This window comes from Mastigoproctus giganteus, chromosome 3 (genome assembly GCF_048544385.1).
Source record: "Mastigoproctus giganteus isolate SK-2022 chromosome 3, ASM4854438v1, whole genome shotgun sequence".
Classification (NCBI taxonomy): domain Eukaryota; kingdom Metazoa; phylum Arthropoda; class Arachnida; order Uropygi; family Thelyphonidae; genus Mastigoproctus; species Mastigoproctus giganteus.
The window spans coordinates 114,589,330-114,609,423 of record NC_143577.1 but is presented as its reverse complement, the minus strand read 5'-3'; the positions used below and the strand labels follow the sequence as shown (position 1 = coordinate 114,609,423).

At 42.1% G+C, this 20,094-nt stretch overlaps 1 protein-coding gene across 1 annotated transcript in view; it reads left to right on the top strand.

Annotated features, from left to right (window-relative positions):
• The first annotated feature begins 15,232 nt into the window (after positions 1-15,232).
• The window catches only part of ND-B15 (NADH dehydrogenase (ubiquinone) B15 subunit), a 65,887-nt gene continuing 61,025 nt past the window's right edge, over positions 15,233-20,094 (top strand). Inside the window, exon 1 of the mRNA XM_090370650.1 lies at positions 15,233-15,643. Coding sequence (XP_090226776.1) covers positions 15,500-15,643 — 144 coding nt within the window. The 5' untranslated portion in view covers positions 15,233-15,499. The remainder of the gene's footprint in view (positions 15,644-20,094) is intronic.

Here is a 20,094-nt window from a genome sequence, read left to right as displayed (position 1 = left end):
TCTGTTTTTTTAGTGAAAACGTTGCCTGGTACAAACTGCGGCTCGGGCCACCAACTCTTATTAGCCAAAGTCAGACTCAAATTCTGTAACAATAAAACGAATGCTTCACCACGAAATATGACATAGATAAAATTTCATCGTTGTATGCAATCGAGATAAAAAACAGATTCAACTCGTTTGCCTAAATGAAAGGCAACCAGACGTACTTTGGGAGAAAATAAGCCAAGTCGTCAAACAAACAGCACAGCACAGCAATACATCCCATACAAAAAACGTCCAAAATCGAGTAAGTGGCTGTCAGAATAAACCATCAAAATTAATGAAAAAAGAAGAAAGGCTACAGCTACTGGAGATAGAAATAAGACAAGAAGGCTTAATGCAAAGTTCCAATGGGCAGCCAGAAAAGACAAGGAAAATTATTGTAACGTACGTTGCAAAGAAATTAGCATTAGCATTATCAGAGGCTATTATGCAAAAAAGCAAGCTTATACAGAATCAGCCAATAAAAAGAACCCTTCCCATTTCACCCATCCATTCCCTCCTTATGATTGTCTAGTTATGCCTTGAATTTATTTAAGCTGTCAACTTCTACAACGACCGATGAAAGTTAGTATCAGCAATCCACCACCCGCTGGTTAAAGGCAAATTGCAGCAGATCTATTCTATAACTTTCTTTCCTCAATTTGAATTTATGTCCTTTTAGGCGAATAATCTGACTAGAGGAAGAATCCCATCAGCATTGAACTTGCTCACACCATTCAATGTCTTATACACCTCAATCAAATCACCTCGCAAGTGCAGCCTTGTCTCCAAGGCGAAACTGGGAATGAAGATAATAAGAAAAAAGGATACACGGGAGATATCTTCGCATAAATAAATAAGATCCGGACGCCTTTCACTGCTTGTAAGGGTTGAATCAAAGACAGTGATGGAGATGAACTGAATGATAAACAAGGAATTAGGAAAAGATGACAGGAATACATGGAAGAACTGTATGCAAATAAAAACAATCATTAACAGATCGAAGCGAAAGGGCAGGATGAACTAAAACAGGTTATTTTAGAGGAAGAGGAAGCATGGGCTCTGCAACAACTATCAAGGAGAAAAGCTCCTGGAATTGATGGAATATACCATCAGAATTGTTAACACTTTTGACAATTACAGTTATCACAGATTAATGCCGGGGAGGTTTGGAAAAGCAATCTGCGGCCAAAAGACTAGAAGAGATCAGTGTTTATTCCAATCCCGAAGAAGGGAGACACCTGAAATTGCTCGAACTACCGTACAATAGCCTTGATATCACACGCAAGCAAAATTGTAATTAAAATAATTCAAGTACGATTGTATAGATAGAGAATTATGGAAACAGAACTGCCTGATGTTCAAGCTGGTTTCCGCAAAGGAAGTGGCACTCGTGATCACATCGCGAACATCCGTTGGATCATGGAAAAAGCCCACGAATTTCAGAAAGATGTATACATGGGCTTCATGGACTATACCTAAGCATTTATTTTTTATTTATTTTTTTATTTATTATTATTATTTTTTTTTTTTTTTATTTTTGGCCCTCCCTGGGAAGCTCAGGCTAACCCCAGGGTCGGCCAGCCAGAGTTCTCTTCCCACTTACCTGGTCCGGCTCTCAGTGCCAGTGACGGTAACTAGCAGTCTGTGGTGTTCCACAGACCCCTGTATAAGCGGCCAGATGAACAACATAACCCGCACTAAGCACTAAGCAAACATGAGGAGATACCTGGAGGTGGCGCTGCTGACTGATGCTTTAGAAATTGATGCTTATTCTGTAGCTGTTATTTTAAGGTAATGTTTGCATTATAAACTGAAAGAAGGCTTTTCCTATAGCTAGGTGGACGCTATCTAACTTCCTGTGCAAGTTTTGTCTATTTTATCAGGTATTTCCTTTACATATTATAAAGTTTGTCTCATTAGGCTTAGCTTTCTGCTAACTGTATGCTAATACGTTATGTCACGGGTTGTTTCACCGTAAACGCAGTGATTAGGCTTAGCATGTTCGCTACTTGCTACTGCTTTAACACCAGTTATTGAGTCCGCTGATGTTAGCAAATCACTACCACATCCTGCAACATTCCAAAAGCTCAATCCTGACATAGAGGTGTAACCCTGATAATCCGAACTGTTCTCGATTCACCGGATTACACTAAAATGGAGGGAAAACAAGGTAAAAACGGCGATAACCAGTTGCAGAGGAAGAAGGATGATCCTGTCATCATTTACTTGCAGGAGGAGGGGGAGGACATGCCATCCGGGCTCACCCCAATGAAGCGGAAAAACCGCAAAGAAAATGTCCCAATACCTGAACGGGAAATGCGCTCCAAGACGGAGAACAGGGAGCTGCCAGAAGCTACTTCGCTGCAAAAGAACACCAATGAGGACAAGCAGCAGGACTCACCCCTCGACTCTGCCCTACCACAGGGAACTGTTTACGAGAAGACCCTCTTCCTTAAAACGGCATTAGAAAATATATTTAAGGAGAATTCAAACAGAGTGTCCTCCGGACTTAGATCTCAAATTGTGACAATTTTCCACAAGATGGAAACAATACTACATGACCAGTACCTTGAAAGTGAGCGAGCCACCACTCGACTTCATGCTTATATAGAATGCGGGGCAAGTAAAATGCCACAGCGCGCCCCGACATATTCTGAAGCGCTGAGGCATAAAGGCGCCACTGCTGCCGATACCATGACCACTATAACCACAAAATCAGCAACTAGGAAGACGCTGCTTCCCACCCCACATCTCGTGCTACTCAAACCGACCAACTCAGATACGCTGAAAACAAGTGAAGATGTCAAAAAAAAGGTTATTGGCTCGCTAACGCAGGAATTTAAAACAGCCAGAATCCGCTCCATACGGAAAACTAGAAATACTGGTGTGATAATCGAAACGGAAAATAAAGAAGACGCTAAATTGATTATCAACAACACCAAGATCCCTACACTCGGTCTCATGGCGGAAACTCCTAAAGAAAAAGGTCCCTCAGTCATCATATTTGGCGTAGACCCGAATCTGACTCCGGAGACAATCTGTAAAGAAATCTTCATGCGAAATCTGCAACAAGACTTCCCCAACGGAGACTACAAAAGTTTAGTAGTGCCCAAACATCAAACCAGGACCAAGGATAGCAGCTCGAACAACTGGGTGATCGGATTGACCCCTGAAGCGTGGAGAGTCATCACAAAACAAGAAAGGATCTACATATGCTGGAGCTCCCACCGCTTTAGGGAACACATCTCGCTGCCAAAATGCTTCCGATGTTGCCGATTCGGTCACACCACCCACACATGCGCCCAACAGGAACCAACCTGCGGACACTGTGCCGAGAAGGGGCACAACTATGCTAACTGCCCGAACAAAGGAAAAGAACCAGCCTGTGCAAACTGCAAGTGGCAGAAGCTTCCCCACACGCACTCTGTTCGAGACAACAAATGCCCGGTATACGTAAAAGCAAGAAGTGCACAACAAATAAGAATAAATTATGGGAACTCTCCCTAAAAGGTACAATAACAACTGTATCAAATTTCTTCAACTGAATGCGCAGCGGGCTATTGCCGTCGCTGGTCAAATTAGACAAAAAGCTGAAGAAGAGAACCTGAACATCCTTCTGCTGCAGGAGCCCTACACCTGCGTGGGTGCTGTCCGGGGTTACCCACTCAGCTACAAAATTGTTCAGGTAGAAGGAGCCACCACCACCTGGGCTGCGGTGGCTGTCAGGAATCCTGACATAACTGTGACAAGAATAACACACCTGTGCTTGGAGTGGGCGGCCTGCGCTCACATTGTTACTCCACTGGGAGAGCTATATATCATCTCTCTGTACTGCCGCCCAGGAGCAGCCATCCAATACCTAAATCAAGTACAAACAGAACTTGTGGGTTCTAGGATCCTCGTATCTGCGGACCTAAACTGTCGATAGCCATTGTGGCATAGTGACACTCCTGAACGTCGAGGAACTAGGAATGGCCAATATATGGAGGAATTCCTGGCTAACAGCAGCTTCGTTGTCCTAAATCGACCAAACAATCTCCCCACATTTAGTTCCACTCTCTGGGAGGTCACTATAGATGCAACAATGGCTACCAGATCCCTTGCTGGGCACCTAATTGATTGGAAGGTACAGGAAGACTGGACCTCCTCAGACCATAGGGCTATCACCTTCACGATGCACAGATCGCTTCACCGGGCTCCAACAAACCGCTACAAACTCAACAGATATGCCGTTGATAAGGCCAACTGGAACAACTTTAAAGAAGCCATAATCAGGAACACAGAGAACCTGTCTTCCAATAACCTCCACAACCAAACCCCCGATCAACACCAGCGTGCTGTCACTAATGCCATCCTACAAGCAGCGGACCAGTCGATCCGGAGAAGGGCACCCCCGATTTATACCCGATTTATGGATCCAAAGATTCATAAACCGGGTATTCCTCTCAGACCTATAGTGTCTTGCTGCAGTGCCCCAACGTATGAACTGTCCAAACACATCGCGAGCCTCCTCTCGCCTCTTATAGGTAATACATCTCACACCGTTAAAAACAGCAGTGAATTCATTAACACCATTAAGGACATTTCAATCCCTGATAACTCTGTCATGGCATCATTTGACGTGGTTTCTTTATTCACCTCGATTCCCGTTAAACAGGCCGTGCACTGCGCCAGAAGGCTCCTTGAGAGCGACTTAAGCCTCCAATCCAAGACGTCACTATCCACTGATGACATCTGTACCGCCCTCAACCTATGTCTCTCTAGCAGCATCTTCACCTTTGAAGACTCACTCTACAAACAAGTACATGGCACTGCTATGGGTGCCCCTGTCAGTTCCGTAGTAGCTAACATCGCCATGGAAGATCTGGAGAAGCAAATACACCAGAACCCACCTACACCTATTACAACGTGGTGTAGATATGTCGACGATATTTTTACCATAATACCACGTGGTTCTGAAACGGTACTACTAGAATACTTCAACTCTCTATCCAATTTCATCAAGTTTACCGTAGAATCAGAGGTGGACGGTTCGCTCCCGTTTCTGGACGTGCTAGTGCATCGCGTAGGCCCACATCTAGAGACCTCAGTATACCGCAAACCCATGTGGTGCGGTCAATTCACCAACTACGGGTCCGGCCACGCTCCAAGCCATCTCAATAGCACTGCCCGCACCCTGTTCTCCAGGGCCTGGAGCCATTCCAGCACCGACACAATTAGACGTAACGAGATCTCCCGTGTGAAGGCGGACCTAACCAGATGCGGTTATCCATCCCATGTACTAAACAGATGCTTGTTACAGGCACAAGAACTTACTTCCAACCCAAGACCTCCGAAGCAAGTCGGCATATCATCCGCCTACATTCCGTACTATCCAGGAGTGTCAGGACGTATCTCGAAGATCCTGAGAAGTTACAACATCAAATGTGTACAATTACCAGGTAGGAACCTACGTTCACTTGTCTCCAGTGTGAAGACCCCTGTCACACCTGTCTTACGCAGCAATGTAGTGTACCGTATCACCTGTAGGGCCTGTAACAGTTGCTACGTAGGTGAGACATCGAGACGTCTCCAGGATCGCCTCACGGAACACGACAGAGCAATCCGGCTTGCCGAAACTGACCAGTCCGCGCTTGCAGAACATTTTTGGGCTACCAACCACGATCTTGACCCCAAGCGCGACTTTGAGATAGTGGACCACGCGCGACACTTTCGCCACCGCCTATGGCTAGAGTCACTAAACATAATGAACAACCCTAAGGCATTAAATCGCCAGAAAGGCATGCGTATACATCCAATCCTGGAGACAACCGTTTTATTGATGGATGATAACTGGCGCAAGGCAGCACACGTCCGTGCTACAACAATGACGAATGAGTAACGTGCCACACTTTGCTTGTAATGTATTCAAATTTGTCAGTTGATAAAGGGACACGAGTTCCGAAAGCTACTGAAATATTTTATTTTATTTTATTTTATACTGGGTATACTTTAAATAAATATCTATTTGTTAAACTATGGACCCCAGTACTCCAGGCCCATTTGTCACTAAATATAATAGTTTGGTTTTTAGTTTTTTTTTTGAACACGAAAAATTGTGGAACCCTTCGATAGAATTTGGAGTACGGGCACGCTTGGTCGAGCTAATAAGATCATTATACACCAATCAAGAAGCAACTGTCAGGACGACATTTTGAGATACTGTTTGCTTTGAAATCAGATAAGGTGTGGAACAGCTGTATCTTATCCCCATTTCTATTTAATTTGTATACTGAATCAGTTATCAGGAAATTGTATTTGGATGAGTCAGAAATTGGAGTGAAAATTGGTGGCAGAAACATCAATAATTTAAGATATTGAGATGACACAAATCTTCTTGCAGAAAATGAACAAGATCTTATACAATTTATTTTAATGGTTAAAGATGAGAGTGAGAAAGCGGGACTGCAGCTTACCTTCAAGAAAACAAAAATTATGAGAACAGCTGGGACAGGAGAAGTTAAAATGAACAATGAAGAGGTCGAATCTGTCCGGGATTTCATCTTTCTTGAATCTAAGATCGATCTATGCAGAGAATCTGGCCCTTAAATTGAAAGAATTTCACTTGGACATAGCACAACGATGAACAGGGAAAAGATCTGGAAAGACAAAGACGTCAGCCTTACGACGAAGATCAGAATGGTTAATGCTATAATGTTTCCCATAACAACTTACGGGTGTGAAAGCTGAACAATGAAAAAGGAAACAGAAGAAAAATTGACGTTTTCGAATTCTGGCGGTGGAGAAAGCTGCTTCGCATATCATGAACAGTGAAAGGTTACGAAGAGAGGTATTGGATCGCATCAAGGCAGAAAAATCACTAGAAGCCAAGAACACTAAGCTACGATTAACATATTCTTTCACGTAATGCGATCCAATTTATTGGAAAAATTGAAACGCTAGGAAAGGTGAGTGGAACAAGGAGAAGAGGTAGGGAAAGAACACGCTGGCTCGACACCATCAAGAGCGACACTGGCATGAACATGAACGACTTGAAAGAAGCTGTTGAAGACCAGACAGAATGGAGGCAGCTCCCCCATAAAGTCTCCGAAAGTCGGCTGCGACTCAACGGAAGAAAACAAACAAACAAGCTGAATTTTTTTTTTTTTTTTGGTAGTTGTTAGCGCATCGGCTTCTGTGGCCATATTGCACCTCCCAAGGTTTTTTTTTGCAGTACTTTGATCCAAGCCCGAGGCGGGAATCGAACCCGCGACCTTTGGGTTGCCCGGGCAGGTACTTTTACCCACTCGGCTAGCCCGGTCGGCTAAACAAGCTGAAAACATGACTGTTAAGATGAAGGTTTGATTAAATCTGATAAGTTTAAAGATATTCCATTTAATAATAATAATAAAATTCTTTATTCGTAGAAATGTAGGACACGATTCCCGCTACAGGCAACGAGAGGAATCTTTCAATTAACTGGACACGTTACATTCAATACATAAAAAACTACGTGGGTACACAGCAAATACATAGAATACATAGACAGTGCAATATACACAGCTAATATTGTAATAAATGTATTTTATAGTTATTATAATAGATTGATTATACAGAGCTTATATTCCATCATAGTACATAGATTTTATAGTTATTATATACAAGCTGCAACATATTGAGACAGTCTGGAAATTTTCACTGGGAGTTATTCTGCTGACAATTGCGGGAATGCTAACTGCACTTCACTATGGATTTGCGCTTTTCTTCTCTGTAGATAGAATCGCTGGACCACACATCCAAATCAATGTTTGCGGAGTTCGGCGCGCCGATGATGCTGTTCGGGAAGTGCTGCTTGAAGGACGAGAGCTTTCGCAGGTTAGAACCGAGCACCGGACGGTTTCTGAGGGCTCTACCAGGGATTTTCCAGCCTAGGATTTCCCAGATATTAAAGAAGTCGAGAGCAGCGGAGTAAATTAAGCGCCATTGTGAGCTTCCTCGCATATACCAGGTCCTGGGCCGGGGTGTATCAGATTTATGCAGAGCTGTGATTTTGATGTTGTATAGGGCAGGTGAGCCCAATTGTTTGCCCACTTTAGGACCCAGAATTCCAGACCCCCAGAGTATCTTCAGACTGGACATAGGAGCAGCCGACCAAACTTCAATACCATAACTGATTATAGAACTAAAATAGTAGAGGAGAAATTTTCTGACTGTTTTCTTGTTGTGCGCCCTACAGAGATCAACTTTCATACCCCAGAAAGCCCGTAATGCTCTTGAACGCAGTTGCTGGATTTGTTCCTTATACGTTAGGTTTTCGTCTCTTAGGAATTTTACTGAATGAATGGCGACGAGAACATGCCCCGCAATTGAAGGCTGCAGAGAGGCTGCTGGATTGAGGTCTGCTGGTGCTCTAGGTGAGAAGATGATATATTTGGACTTTTCATTTTAAGCCCAAAATAAGTAGCGTATTCACAGAAAGAGGACAGATATTTGTTCAGGATGATAGAATTCGATAATTCCTCTGCCTGGTCCGGTGAGGTGTTAGCCAGGCTTGAGCGGTAACATAAAAGGCCGTTGGCGTAGCCCATAAATGCCGATATTTCATTCACTAATGGAATAAATATTGCTGAAAAAAGCAGTGCCGACAACAATCCACCTTGGGGTATATCGACTTCCGCCTGTTTTGTGATGTAGTTATTCCATTTCTGGAAGGTAAGGCAACTGTTCCAGGGGTTCTTGGACAGCAAATTTCTGAGTAGCTTCGAGACATTAACCCCGTGAAACCGTAGTAATTCTCCCGGAGGCACATAAGTGCCTCCTGGAGAACTACTACGGGAGGCACATAAGTGGCTTAACTTGCACTCAATCGAAGGCCGCTTTCAGATCCAGAAAAACAGCACGCATAACATAGCCTTGCTCCCAGGCTTGAAGGGTTTTCAAATTCAGAGCCTGTATGCATGTTATCGGCGATCTTTATGAGAGTGCGTAATGTGTATGCTGAGGTCTCTGGGAAAGGATCTGATTGGCAACCACTTTAAACAAGCACTTCTCCAGGCATTTGAGAAAAGGGAAGGAGGTTGAAATAGGCCTATAGTCAGCAGTAGAGGTCGGATTCATCACCTTTGGAATTGGGATGACTGTAATTTAGCCAAGCGTTTGGGACGACTCCCTGTTGTAAAATTCTATTAAACAACTTTGTCAGCTCACTGCTGATGAAGTAGGAGGCAACTTTAAGGCAAAAGGTGGGAACAGTCACTTCCCATTGATCTTTTATTGGACAGGGCGTTGACGGCTTTGATTAGCTTCTCTTCGCCAATCGTCACGTCAGTTAGATTAGTTATGTCGTAGTGTGCACTGTTCCAGGGGGAATCCGCAGCTGCACTGTCTGTTTTGACGAAACGGGTTACAAGATCGCACCATTCGGCCAGGTCTAACAATTCTGCTGACCGGATGGATTGGCAGACCAGGATCGCTGGCCACACGCTATCCTCTTCTCCATGAACGAGTTTATAGCCGGCTTCTTGGATTTCTGAAAACTATATCTGGCTATTGAGTACTCTGGGTATGATCTTTCTGTGGGTGATCTCTTGGATTGGGCATGCAGCCGTTGTTTTTCTTTAAACTGGTGCATAAGGGTACTGGACCACCACGGCTTCGAGTGTGTGCAGATGAGGCAAACTCTTGACATTGCCACTCTAGCAATGAAAGACAACCATTTCTGAAGCCAAAACGCAGCTTCCTCTATATCTATTTCACTGAGAGTTCGCCAGGGGTAGAGCCTAAAGAGATCCATTGCTGTTTCAATTTTTAGGTATTTTGGATCATATACAGTTTTCCTGATCGTTTCAATCGAAGTCGATTGGTTTGGTTGGTTATGGCATTATTTCAACAGGATGAGAGAAGCTTCAATTGGCCTGTGGTCAGAGGGAGATGCCGAATTAGAATTGATTGCAGCTTCAACACTCCCATGGCTGAAAAATATTCTCTGTAACGTGGCTTCTCCTCGAGAGGGGGTAATACAGATGCACTGGATGTTGAGACTCGACAGATCCGAAATTAACTGACCGAAATTTGATGCAGCAGGCAGGGGCAGGTTCAAGCCTCTCAGAATTATTACTTTCTGGTTGCACTTGATAGAGGTCAGGAACCAAGCAGAAAATTAGTAATGCATTGGTCTGCAACGGGTGGAGGTAAGTAAACTGCACATACTAGCAACTGTAATCCATTGACTAGATAGCAGCCCAGTGCAGCCTCAGAATCGTTACCAGGGTATGCACAAGCCTTGATCAAAGGGAACTGTTGCCTTTGGCAGATTAATACTCCTCCTCCTTTCCTATCTTTCCTGTTCGCCAGAACAGACTGATAACCGATGTTGGTGGTTAAAGGTGATATGTCCAATTCATCACGAAGCTAGGTTTCAATAAGGATAACAAAGTCGTAATCCGCACTTAGAAGTATGTCAATCAGGGCACTGAGCTTGTTCTTCAGGCTCCTGATGTTCTGCATGAAGCATTTCACATGTTTATCGTTGACAGGCTTGATCTGGATTAAGTTTGTAGGGTTCCTTTCCCCGAGGATGGTGGCTGATTGGAGGTGGATTCCTCTTGAGGAGGATGTGGCACTAGGACCCACTCTACTAGTAATGTGCACTTGTATCTGGTTATCAGACTTGACAAGATGATTGCAGGATTTGGTCAGCACGGTGCCTGCTCTTCTTTCATTATGTTGAAAGGTACAGTCTGGTTTGCTCCCTAGCTATGCAGAGAGATGCACCCTGCCCACCTCTGGTCTCGAGATAGCATGTATCCCTGGTTGCACATTATGGTTGCAAAAGATGGCATCACCAGGAGACAAGGAGACCATTTAATGAAAATAATAAATTTCATGGCTCGGAAATATAGCAAGCATAAATTCGCTACAACAGAAGAGCTCCTCAAAAAATCAACGAAAACATTTCGTGAGAATCAATTGGCTATATGGAAATTACAATAAAAATGAATATTTTATTATTGTTTGAAATTTTCGTTTTCAAAATTGTTTAATTTTTACAAGCTGGTACTCTTCCGGTTCAGTTAGCATTAACATTAGTAGAGGCATATGATGCAAGAAAGCAAGCTTATGCAGCATCAGCTAAAAGAAAAAAAAAAAAAAAAACACTCCCATTTCACCCCTCCGTTCGTTCGCAATAACTGTCCAGCTGAGCCTTAAATTTATTTAGGCTATCAACTTCCACAACAAGGGATGGAAGTCTGTTCCAACAACCAACTACCCGCTGGCTAAAAGAAAATTTCTGCCCACCTATCCTACATCTGTCTTTCCGTAATTTGAATCTATGCACTCTCAGGTGATTATTCTGAGCAAGAGGAAGAATCCAATCGGCATTGAGCATGCTCAAACCATTCAAGGCTTTATACACCTTTATCAGATCACCTCGCCGGTGCCTAGTCGCCAGACACTGTAATTTGCAAAACTTGAGCCTTTCTTCGTAAGAGCAACACTTCGTTCTATTCACTAATCTTGTTGCCCTTCTCTGTACTCGTTCCAGCAGCTCTACATCCTTCTTGAAATGAGGCTTCCAGACCTATACACAGTACTCAAGTTGTGGCCTGACCATTGCCTTATACAAGGGAATAATCGTCTCCTTATCCCTGCTAGAAAAATTCCTGTATATCATTGACAAGACACCATGAGCTACTCATGCAGCCTCAGCTGCACTGTTCAGAAAACTCCAATATCTGCCTGCACAATTAACCCATGTCCTTTTCATTCTCTACCATTGTCAGCGTAGTGCCACAGAGTTGATACGTTGCTCTGGGTTATTGTTTCCCATATGTAGTACTTTACATTTGTCAATGTTAAACTTCATTTGCCACCTCACAGCCCATCTGCTCAACCTTTTCAGACCATGTTGCAGCAATATAGCATCAGTAGTGTCCTTTACAACCTTACCAAATTTCGTATCGTCTACAAACTTGGACATTAAGCTTGATATACCATCATCAATATCATTTATAAATACAGAAAACAACAATGGACCTAACACTGAACTCTGAGGGACTCTACTAATATCATTAGTCCACGATGAGCAGTGTCTATGGTTTATCAAACTCTGCCTTCTCCCCCTCAACCATCTCTTTATCCATAGCAGCAATTTGCCTCCAATTCCACACTGCTCCAATTTGTGCAACAGTCTTCCATGTGTAATAGTATCAAAAGCCTTTCTAAGATCCAAATATACAATATCAAAGTTATTCCCTAAATCCAGTTCTTTTGTGACTGCATCATAGTATCCAATCAAATCGGTCAGGCAAGACTTTCCCTTAACAAAACCATGCTGTGTCTTGTTTAATATAACCGAAGTCTTGTTTAGATGATCCTGCAGTGCTTCTTTAACCAGTGCTTCCATTAATTTTCCTGGAACAGAAGTTAAACTCACAGGTCTATAATTACTTGTGTCAGCCTTTGATCCTCCTTTGTCAATTGGGGTGACATTTGCACAACTGCAGTGTATGGGTACCTCCTCTGAGTCCAAAGAAGCTCTCATAATTATGGCTTAGCATTTGCTTACTTCTTTTGTTGCCTCCTTTAATATAACTGGAGAGATCTTATCCACCCCGGTGTGCCTTTTTTATGTTTATCCTTAACAATTTCTCCTCTACTTTCCTCTCAGTTATTACAAAATCATCTAGCTCATTGCCAGAGTTTACTTCACCTCTGGCATTCCCCTTCCTGAATAACTCCTCATATGTGAATGTAGATGCAAAATACTCGTTTAGTTTGTTAGCCACCTGAGCAGGATCCTCAACTGTTGAACCATCAATATCCAGTGGACAAATCCGATTCATTCCATTCTTTCTAGAGTTTACATACGTAAAGACTCTTTTCTGTTTTTCTTTGCATCCTTTGCCAAAGATTTCTCATAATCTGCCTTTGCCTGCCTAATCTCCTTTGTGACTTGGTTACAGACCAGCTTATATCTATCATAGGCTTCCATGCCACCCATTAATTTATATTTATCTCATTCATTTTTATTCTCTGCCATATGTCTCATTAGTTCATCTGACATCCATTTAGGCCTAAATCATGAACAATATTTCTTAGTTGGTATGTAAAGCCTAGTAGCTTCCAAGATAAGTTCTATGAATGCTTCCCATTTTGAATTTGCTGTTGGTAACATCATCACCTCTTTGAGTAAATCCCACTTCAGCACTCTGTGATCACTGCTACCTAGTGGTTCCTTTATCTGCAGATTCCTAATGCATGAAGAATCACTACTGATAATCAGATCAAGAATATTACTCCCTCTAGTTGACTCCCGAACATGCTGATGTAGAAAACAATCATCCAATAAATCCACAAAAGCCTTGCTAGTGCATGAGTGACCAACCCAGAAATTCTAGTCAATATCTGGGAAATTAAAATCCCCCGTTATAAGACTCTCTGATTTACTGGCCCACTCTATTTCCCTGTACAGTTTCTAATTATACTCATCAGAATCATTAGGTCTATAGCACACTCCTACTCTCAATTTTGATCTCCCAATGGTTATGTCACACTAAACTGACTTCACACTGCACTGTCCAGCGATGTCGACTGGCTTCACTTCCTTGGATGTTATGTGTTTCTTAACTAATAGCATAACCCCTCCTCCCTTCCTATTCTGTCTATCCTTTCTGTACATATTGTTTCCCCCCCAATTCCAGTTCTGCATTCCTTATATCTGTGTGATACCACGTCTCTGATATTCCTACAATATCTGAATTTGATGTTTTGAGCAATACCTCACATTCATCGAATTTATTTACCAAACTCCTATCATTGGTGTACACGCAAGTATACACTCACCTGTTCCTATTCTTAGCCACCCTAACACAACCCATGTGTTTACTTGTACCGCAATGACTCCCAGCAGTCTCTGAAATATCCTGCATGTTGTTTTCCAGGCTGCTGCTTATTCCAATAGACGCAGTGCAAGAATCACTTTCACCTTGAATGGGTTGAGCACGCTGAATTCTGATGGGATTCTTCCACTTGTTCAGATTACGAACCTAAGGGGGCATAAATTCAAATTAAGAAAAGGCATATGTAGAATAGATGTGCGGAAATTTGCCTTTAACCAGCGGGTGGTTAATTGCTTGAACAAACTTCCATCTGTCGTTGTGGAAGTTGATAGGTTGAAAAAATTTAAGGAGGAACTGGACAGGCATTTGGAGGAAATGGTGTGATTTTTTTTTTTTTTTTGGCTGATGCTGCATAAGCTCATACATTTGCTTTCTTGCATCACATGCCACTACTACTACTACTACTACCTCTGCCAGTGGCTACTTTTAATCTATTAGTCCTTGTATCCCTCCACGCTAGCAGTTTTCCGATCCACCTAACACTGCCTCGATAGCAGCAGCAAATAATCTTGCACCCTTTCTATTTAAGTGTATCCCATCCCTGTAGAAGCAGTCTCTCCTGTTAACAAGTACAGACCAGGCCGAAAAATATTCTACCCCTTGAGCCTTGCACAATCTTTCCAGCGCCGAATTGATCGACAAGGCTCTCATCATATACTCCCTCCTATCTCTGGGCAGAATTGCAGACACTTTCAAATTCATTCTCCTCTTTCTTGGTGATTCCCTTCTAATTTTGACTCTCTCTCTCTCTCTCTCTCTCTCTCTCTCTCTCTCTCTCTCTCTCTCTCTCAGGGTTACTCCTGAACTTTTTTTTTTTCTTGGTGCAGCATAAACCTCAGGCTTCCTTATATCATATGGATATTAATAATAATAACCCTAATTCACGGCTTTTTTTTCAACAGTGATCTGTACTTGTTAAGTAATTCTGTCGGTCTCCTACTCTTAATATCGTTAGTGCCAACGAGTTTCAAGGAGGCGTGACGTCACTCCATATGGCTAGCCCGCTATGGTTAGTTTTAGGGTGTTTATTCCCCCTTACCGCTGTTTAAAATCGGGGTTTCGTTTTCCGATTTTAAAACATCGGGGTGGGGGGGTATAAACACCCTAAACATAGAGGGCTAGGCACGTCAATCACTGCTACTCGCAACGATCAACTTGTAAAGTTAACTCAAAATTGTTTTAAATCAGTAAAAATTACTATAAACATACACACACATATTTTTGGTCTTGTTTTTTTTTTTTTTTAGTGAGTCGGTTGTTAAAAATTTACCAGGACACCACTGGCTGAAGCACATTCTAATTAATGCAAATCAGTGGTAAACTATTCAGACTAGCCCTGACAAACACGCAATGGGTAGGAGGAGCTACTCTTTCCGACCACAGCTTCAAGACACACCTCGGTACAGACGACCGATTCAAGCGTATTCCGTAAACTAAACATCACAGAGTATCTTTACTACTTTGTGCTAAAGATCACCTCCGTCAGAACCTAAAGAACACTTTAGTGGAGGATATTTCTGCGTAGAGATGCGCACCTAGGAAATCGGAGAATTTCCCTGTCGTCCCGAGTTATTCTCCAACGCTTCGTTTTCATTATGAGTAAGGGAAATCGCCAACTCGATCTTACGTCTGATGAATGCCGTGCTGTCTCGGAAAGAGCCACACTTCGCCAGCAATTGAAACGTGAATACATCAGACAGTTAACTGATCCTCATCGACATGGACACGGTGGATATCTGGTATGTGAATTTTTAGATAACCTTCAATGGCGTTAATGCTGTCTCTCTCTCTTTCTGTGTTAAAGTTTTCAGTATTACCTTAAACTATAAGTTTAAGGTAATACTGAAATGTAGAGTTATAGTTTAAGGTAATACTTTAGTTTAATACTTATAGTTTAAGGTAATACTAAAAACTTTAAATGTACGCGGAAATTGAAAGTTTCCGAACAGAATCGCTGCACTCATGAATCTAATTATGTCTTGCTCAGTATCTTTTGTAATTTGTTATTCAAATCAACTATAGCTGTGTGTTTATAGTTGCCAGGTGTCCAGTATTGGGCATACTGTCCGGTAAACAATTTGAGCAAATACGGCACATGCAAATTGCCCGGTATTTTATAATTATTTTTTTTTTTAAATATAAATATACGTGGAACTAGAGGCTATGTAAATGTGTTGAAACCGATAGCTGTCCGGTTTTCCTAAGAGACATGGCAACCCTAGCAGTATTTCTCGATCTTTTTTTCAGATACAAACTTTCAGATACAAACTGCTAGATTGGGGGGATACAAGGACTAATAGATTAACAGTAGCCACTGGCAGAGGTGAAAGTGATTCTTGCACTGCTTCTATTGGAATGAGCCGCAGCCTGGAAAATAAGATGCAGTATATTTCAGAGACTGCTGGGAATCATTGGGGTACAAGTAAACACATGGGTTGTGTTAGGGTAGCTAAGAAAAAGAACAGGTGCATGTATACTTGTGTGTACACCAATGCTAGGAGTTTAGTAAATAAATTTGATGAATTTGAGGTATTGCTCAAAACATCAAAGGCAGATATTGTGGGGATTTCAGAGACGTGGTGTCACACAGATATAAGAAATGCAGAACTGGAATTTGGGGAGTACAATGTCTACAGAAAGGATAGACAGGATAGGAAGGGAGGAGGGGTTATGCTATTAGTTAAAAAACACATAAAATCCAAGGAAGTGAAGCCAGTCGACATCGCTGGACAGTGCAGTGTCGAGTCAGTTTGGTGTGACATAAGCATTGGGAGATCAAAATTGAGAGTAGGAGTGTGCTATAGGCCTAATGACTCTGATGAGTATAATAAGAAACTGTTCGGAGAAATAGAGTGGGCCAGTAAATCAGAGAGTCTTATAATGGGGGATTTTAATTTCCCAGATATTGACTGGAATTCGGGGGCTGGTCACTCACACAGTAGCAAGGCTTTTGTGGATTTATTGGATGATTGTTTTCTACATCAGCATGTTCGGGAGGCAACTAGAGGGAGTAATACTCTTGATTTGATTATCAGTAGTGATTCTTCATGCATTAAGAATCTGCAGATAAATGAACCACTTGGTGGCAGTGATCACAGTGTGCTGAAGTGGGAGTTACTCAAAGAGGTAACTACCATTAGGGGTAAAGGGAAGGGGTATTGCTTTCGTAAAGGCGACTACAATGGACTGAGACAGTATTTAAATTCTATACAGTGGGATCAACTGATGATATTGCCAACAGCAAATTCAAAATGGGAAGCATTCAAAGAACTTATCGTGGAAGCTACTAGGCTTTACATACCAACTAAGAAATATTGTTCAAGGTTTAGGCCTAAATGGTTGTCAGATGAACTAATGAGGCATATGGCAGAGAAGAAAAATGCATGGGATACATACAAATTAACACGTGACACGGACGCCTATGATAGATACAAGTTGATCTGTAACCAAGTTACAAAGGAGGTTAGGCAGGCGAAGGCAGATTACGAGAGATCCTTGGCAAGGGATGCGAAGAAAAACAGCAAAGAGTTCTTTACTTATGTAAACTCTAGAAGGAAGGGGATGAATCAGATTGGTCCACTTGAGATCGATGGGTCAACTGTTGATGACCCTGCTCGGGTAGCTAACAAACTAAATGAATATTTTGCATCGACATTCACACATGAGGAGTTATTCAGCGAGGGGAATGCCAGAGGTGTATTCAATTCTAGCAGTAAGCTAGAGAATCTTGTAATAACTGAGAGCAAAGTGGAGGAGAAATTGTTGAAGATAAACACAAGAAAGGCACCTGGGGTGGATGGGATCTATCCAGTTATATTAAAGGAGGCAGCAAAGGAGGTAAGCAAACCCTTAGCCATAATTATGAGAGCTTCCTTGGACTCAGGGGAGGTACCCATTGACTGGAGATGTGCAAATGTGACCCCAATTCACAAAGGGGGATCAAAGGCTGACACAAGTAATTATAGACCTGTGAGTTTAACTTCTGTTCCCGGAAAATTAATGGAGGCACTGGTGAAAGAAGCACTGCAGGATCATCTAGACAAGACTTCAGTTATAGCTAGGACACAGCATGGTTTTGTTAAGGGGAAGTCTTGCCTGACCAATTTGATTGGATACTATGATGCAGTCACAAAAGAACTGGATGCAGGGAATAACTTTGATATTATATACTTGGATCTTAGAAAGGCTTTTGATACTGTTGCACATGGAAGACTGCTGCACAAATTGGAGCAGTGTGGCATTGGAGGCAAGTTGCTGCTATGGATAAAGGGGTGGTTGAGGGGGAGAAGACAGAGAGTGGTAATCAATGGACACTGCTCATCGTGGACTAATGTTATTAGTGGAGTCCCTCAGGGTTCAGTATTGGGGCCTTTATTGTTTTCTGTATTTATAAATGATATTGATGATGGTATATCAGGCTTAATGTCCAAGTTTGCAGACGATACGAAGGTTGGCAGGGTTGTCAAGGACACTACTGACACTATGCTGCTGCAACAGGATTTGGAAAGGTTGAGCAGATGGGCTTCGAGGTGGCAAATGAAGTTTAACATTGACAAATGTAAAGTACTACATATGGGAAACAGCAACCCCAGAGCAGCGTATCAACTCTGTGGTACTACACTGACAGTGGTAGAGAATGAAAGGGACCTGGGGGTGGTGGGGCAGGCAGATATGAAGTTCTCTGAGCAGTGCAGACGAGCTGCAAGAGTAGCTCATGGTGTATTGTCAATGATATATAGGAATTTTTCTAGCAGGGATAAGGAGGTCATTATTCCCTTGTATAAGGCAATGGTCAGGCCACACCTAGAGTACTGTATACAGGCCTGGAGGCCTCATTTCAGGAAGGATGTAGAGCTGCTGGAAAGAGTACAGAGAAGGGCAACTAGATTGGTGAATGGGACAAAGGGGTTCTCTTACGAAGAAAGGCTTAAGTTTTGCAAATTACAGTGTCTGGAAACTAGGCACCAGCGGGGTGATCTGATAGAGGTGTACAAAGCCTTGAATGGTTTGAGCATGCTCAATGCTGATGGGATTCTTCCTCTAGCTCAGAAAAATCACCTGAGAGGGCATAAATTCAAATTGAGGAAAGACAGATGTAGGATAGATGTGCGGAAATTTGCCTTTAGCCAGCGGGTGGTTGGTGGGTGGAACAGACTTCCATCCCTTGTCGTGGAAGTTGATAGCCTAAATAAGTTTAAGGCTCAGCTGGACAGGTATTTCGAACGAACAGAGGGGTGAAGTGGAAGTGGTTATTTTTATTTATTTATGTTACTTTTTTTTTTTGGCTGATGCTGCATAAGCTTGCTTTCTTGCATCAAATGCCTCTACTAATGCTAATGCTAATGCTAAACTACCACTTTGTATTTGAGGTACATGGTCAGAACAAAAACTTCCAATGCAAATATACAGTGTTAATAATTATATCTTTAAATATATACGTTAGGTTTTTATCGGAATACATATATCTCACATTGATACAGGATTGCTGTCTCCCCCAAAAAACCGTGTGTTATTGTCAGGCCCACAGTTCTTTTGTTTTTATTTATTGTGTATGGTAACTCCATAAGGTATTATGCGATGAACACTTGGCACCCCTAAATACACTACTATAATTGATTTCAGTAACAAATATTGTTAAAGGCCAGTTGACGAGTGGCATAATTGCCCTGTAATATAGTGGCCAGATGTGTTATCGGGAAACACAGAACTACAAAATTTGAAATTGTATTCTCACCAATAGTAAGCTTGCATCTTTGAGTCATGGAAGATGCAGGCAGGGGCCCCTATTCATGTAATTATTGGATGAAGTATTTCATAGACATTGAAATCTTTGCATAAAAATGTGTGGCTTAAGATGGTAATAAAAAAATTTCTGTCAAGTTCAAGATCTTGCAATATTATTATACATTTACAGGACAGTTTACTCTGCAATCCTGTATGTGGAAAAAATTTAGTAACATCTGGTGTTTTGCTGTTTTACAGCATTCAGTCAGATAAATATCTGCCAAGGTGGCTTGTATGACAGTGGTCTCCAGTGAGGTGCATGGATCCCAGGGGTTCACAAGACGATCCATTGGGTTGTGTGAGACCATCCACAATCAATTAATATTTATTTTTTTAATTATAGAAAGATTTTAGATTTTCAAAACATAAATAAGTTTATCTTTTCTAATATTTCTTTTCTAATATA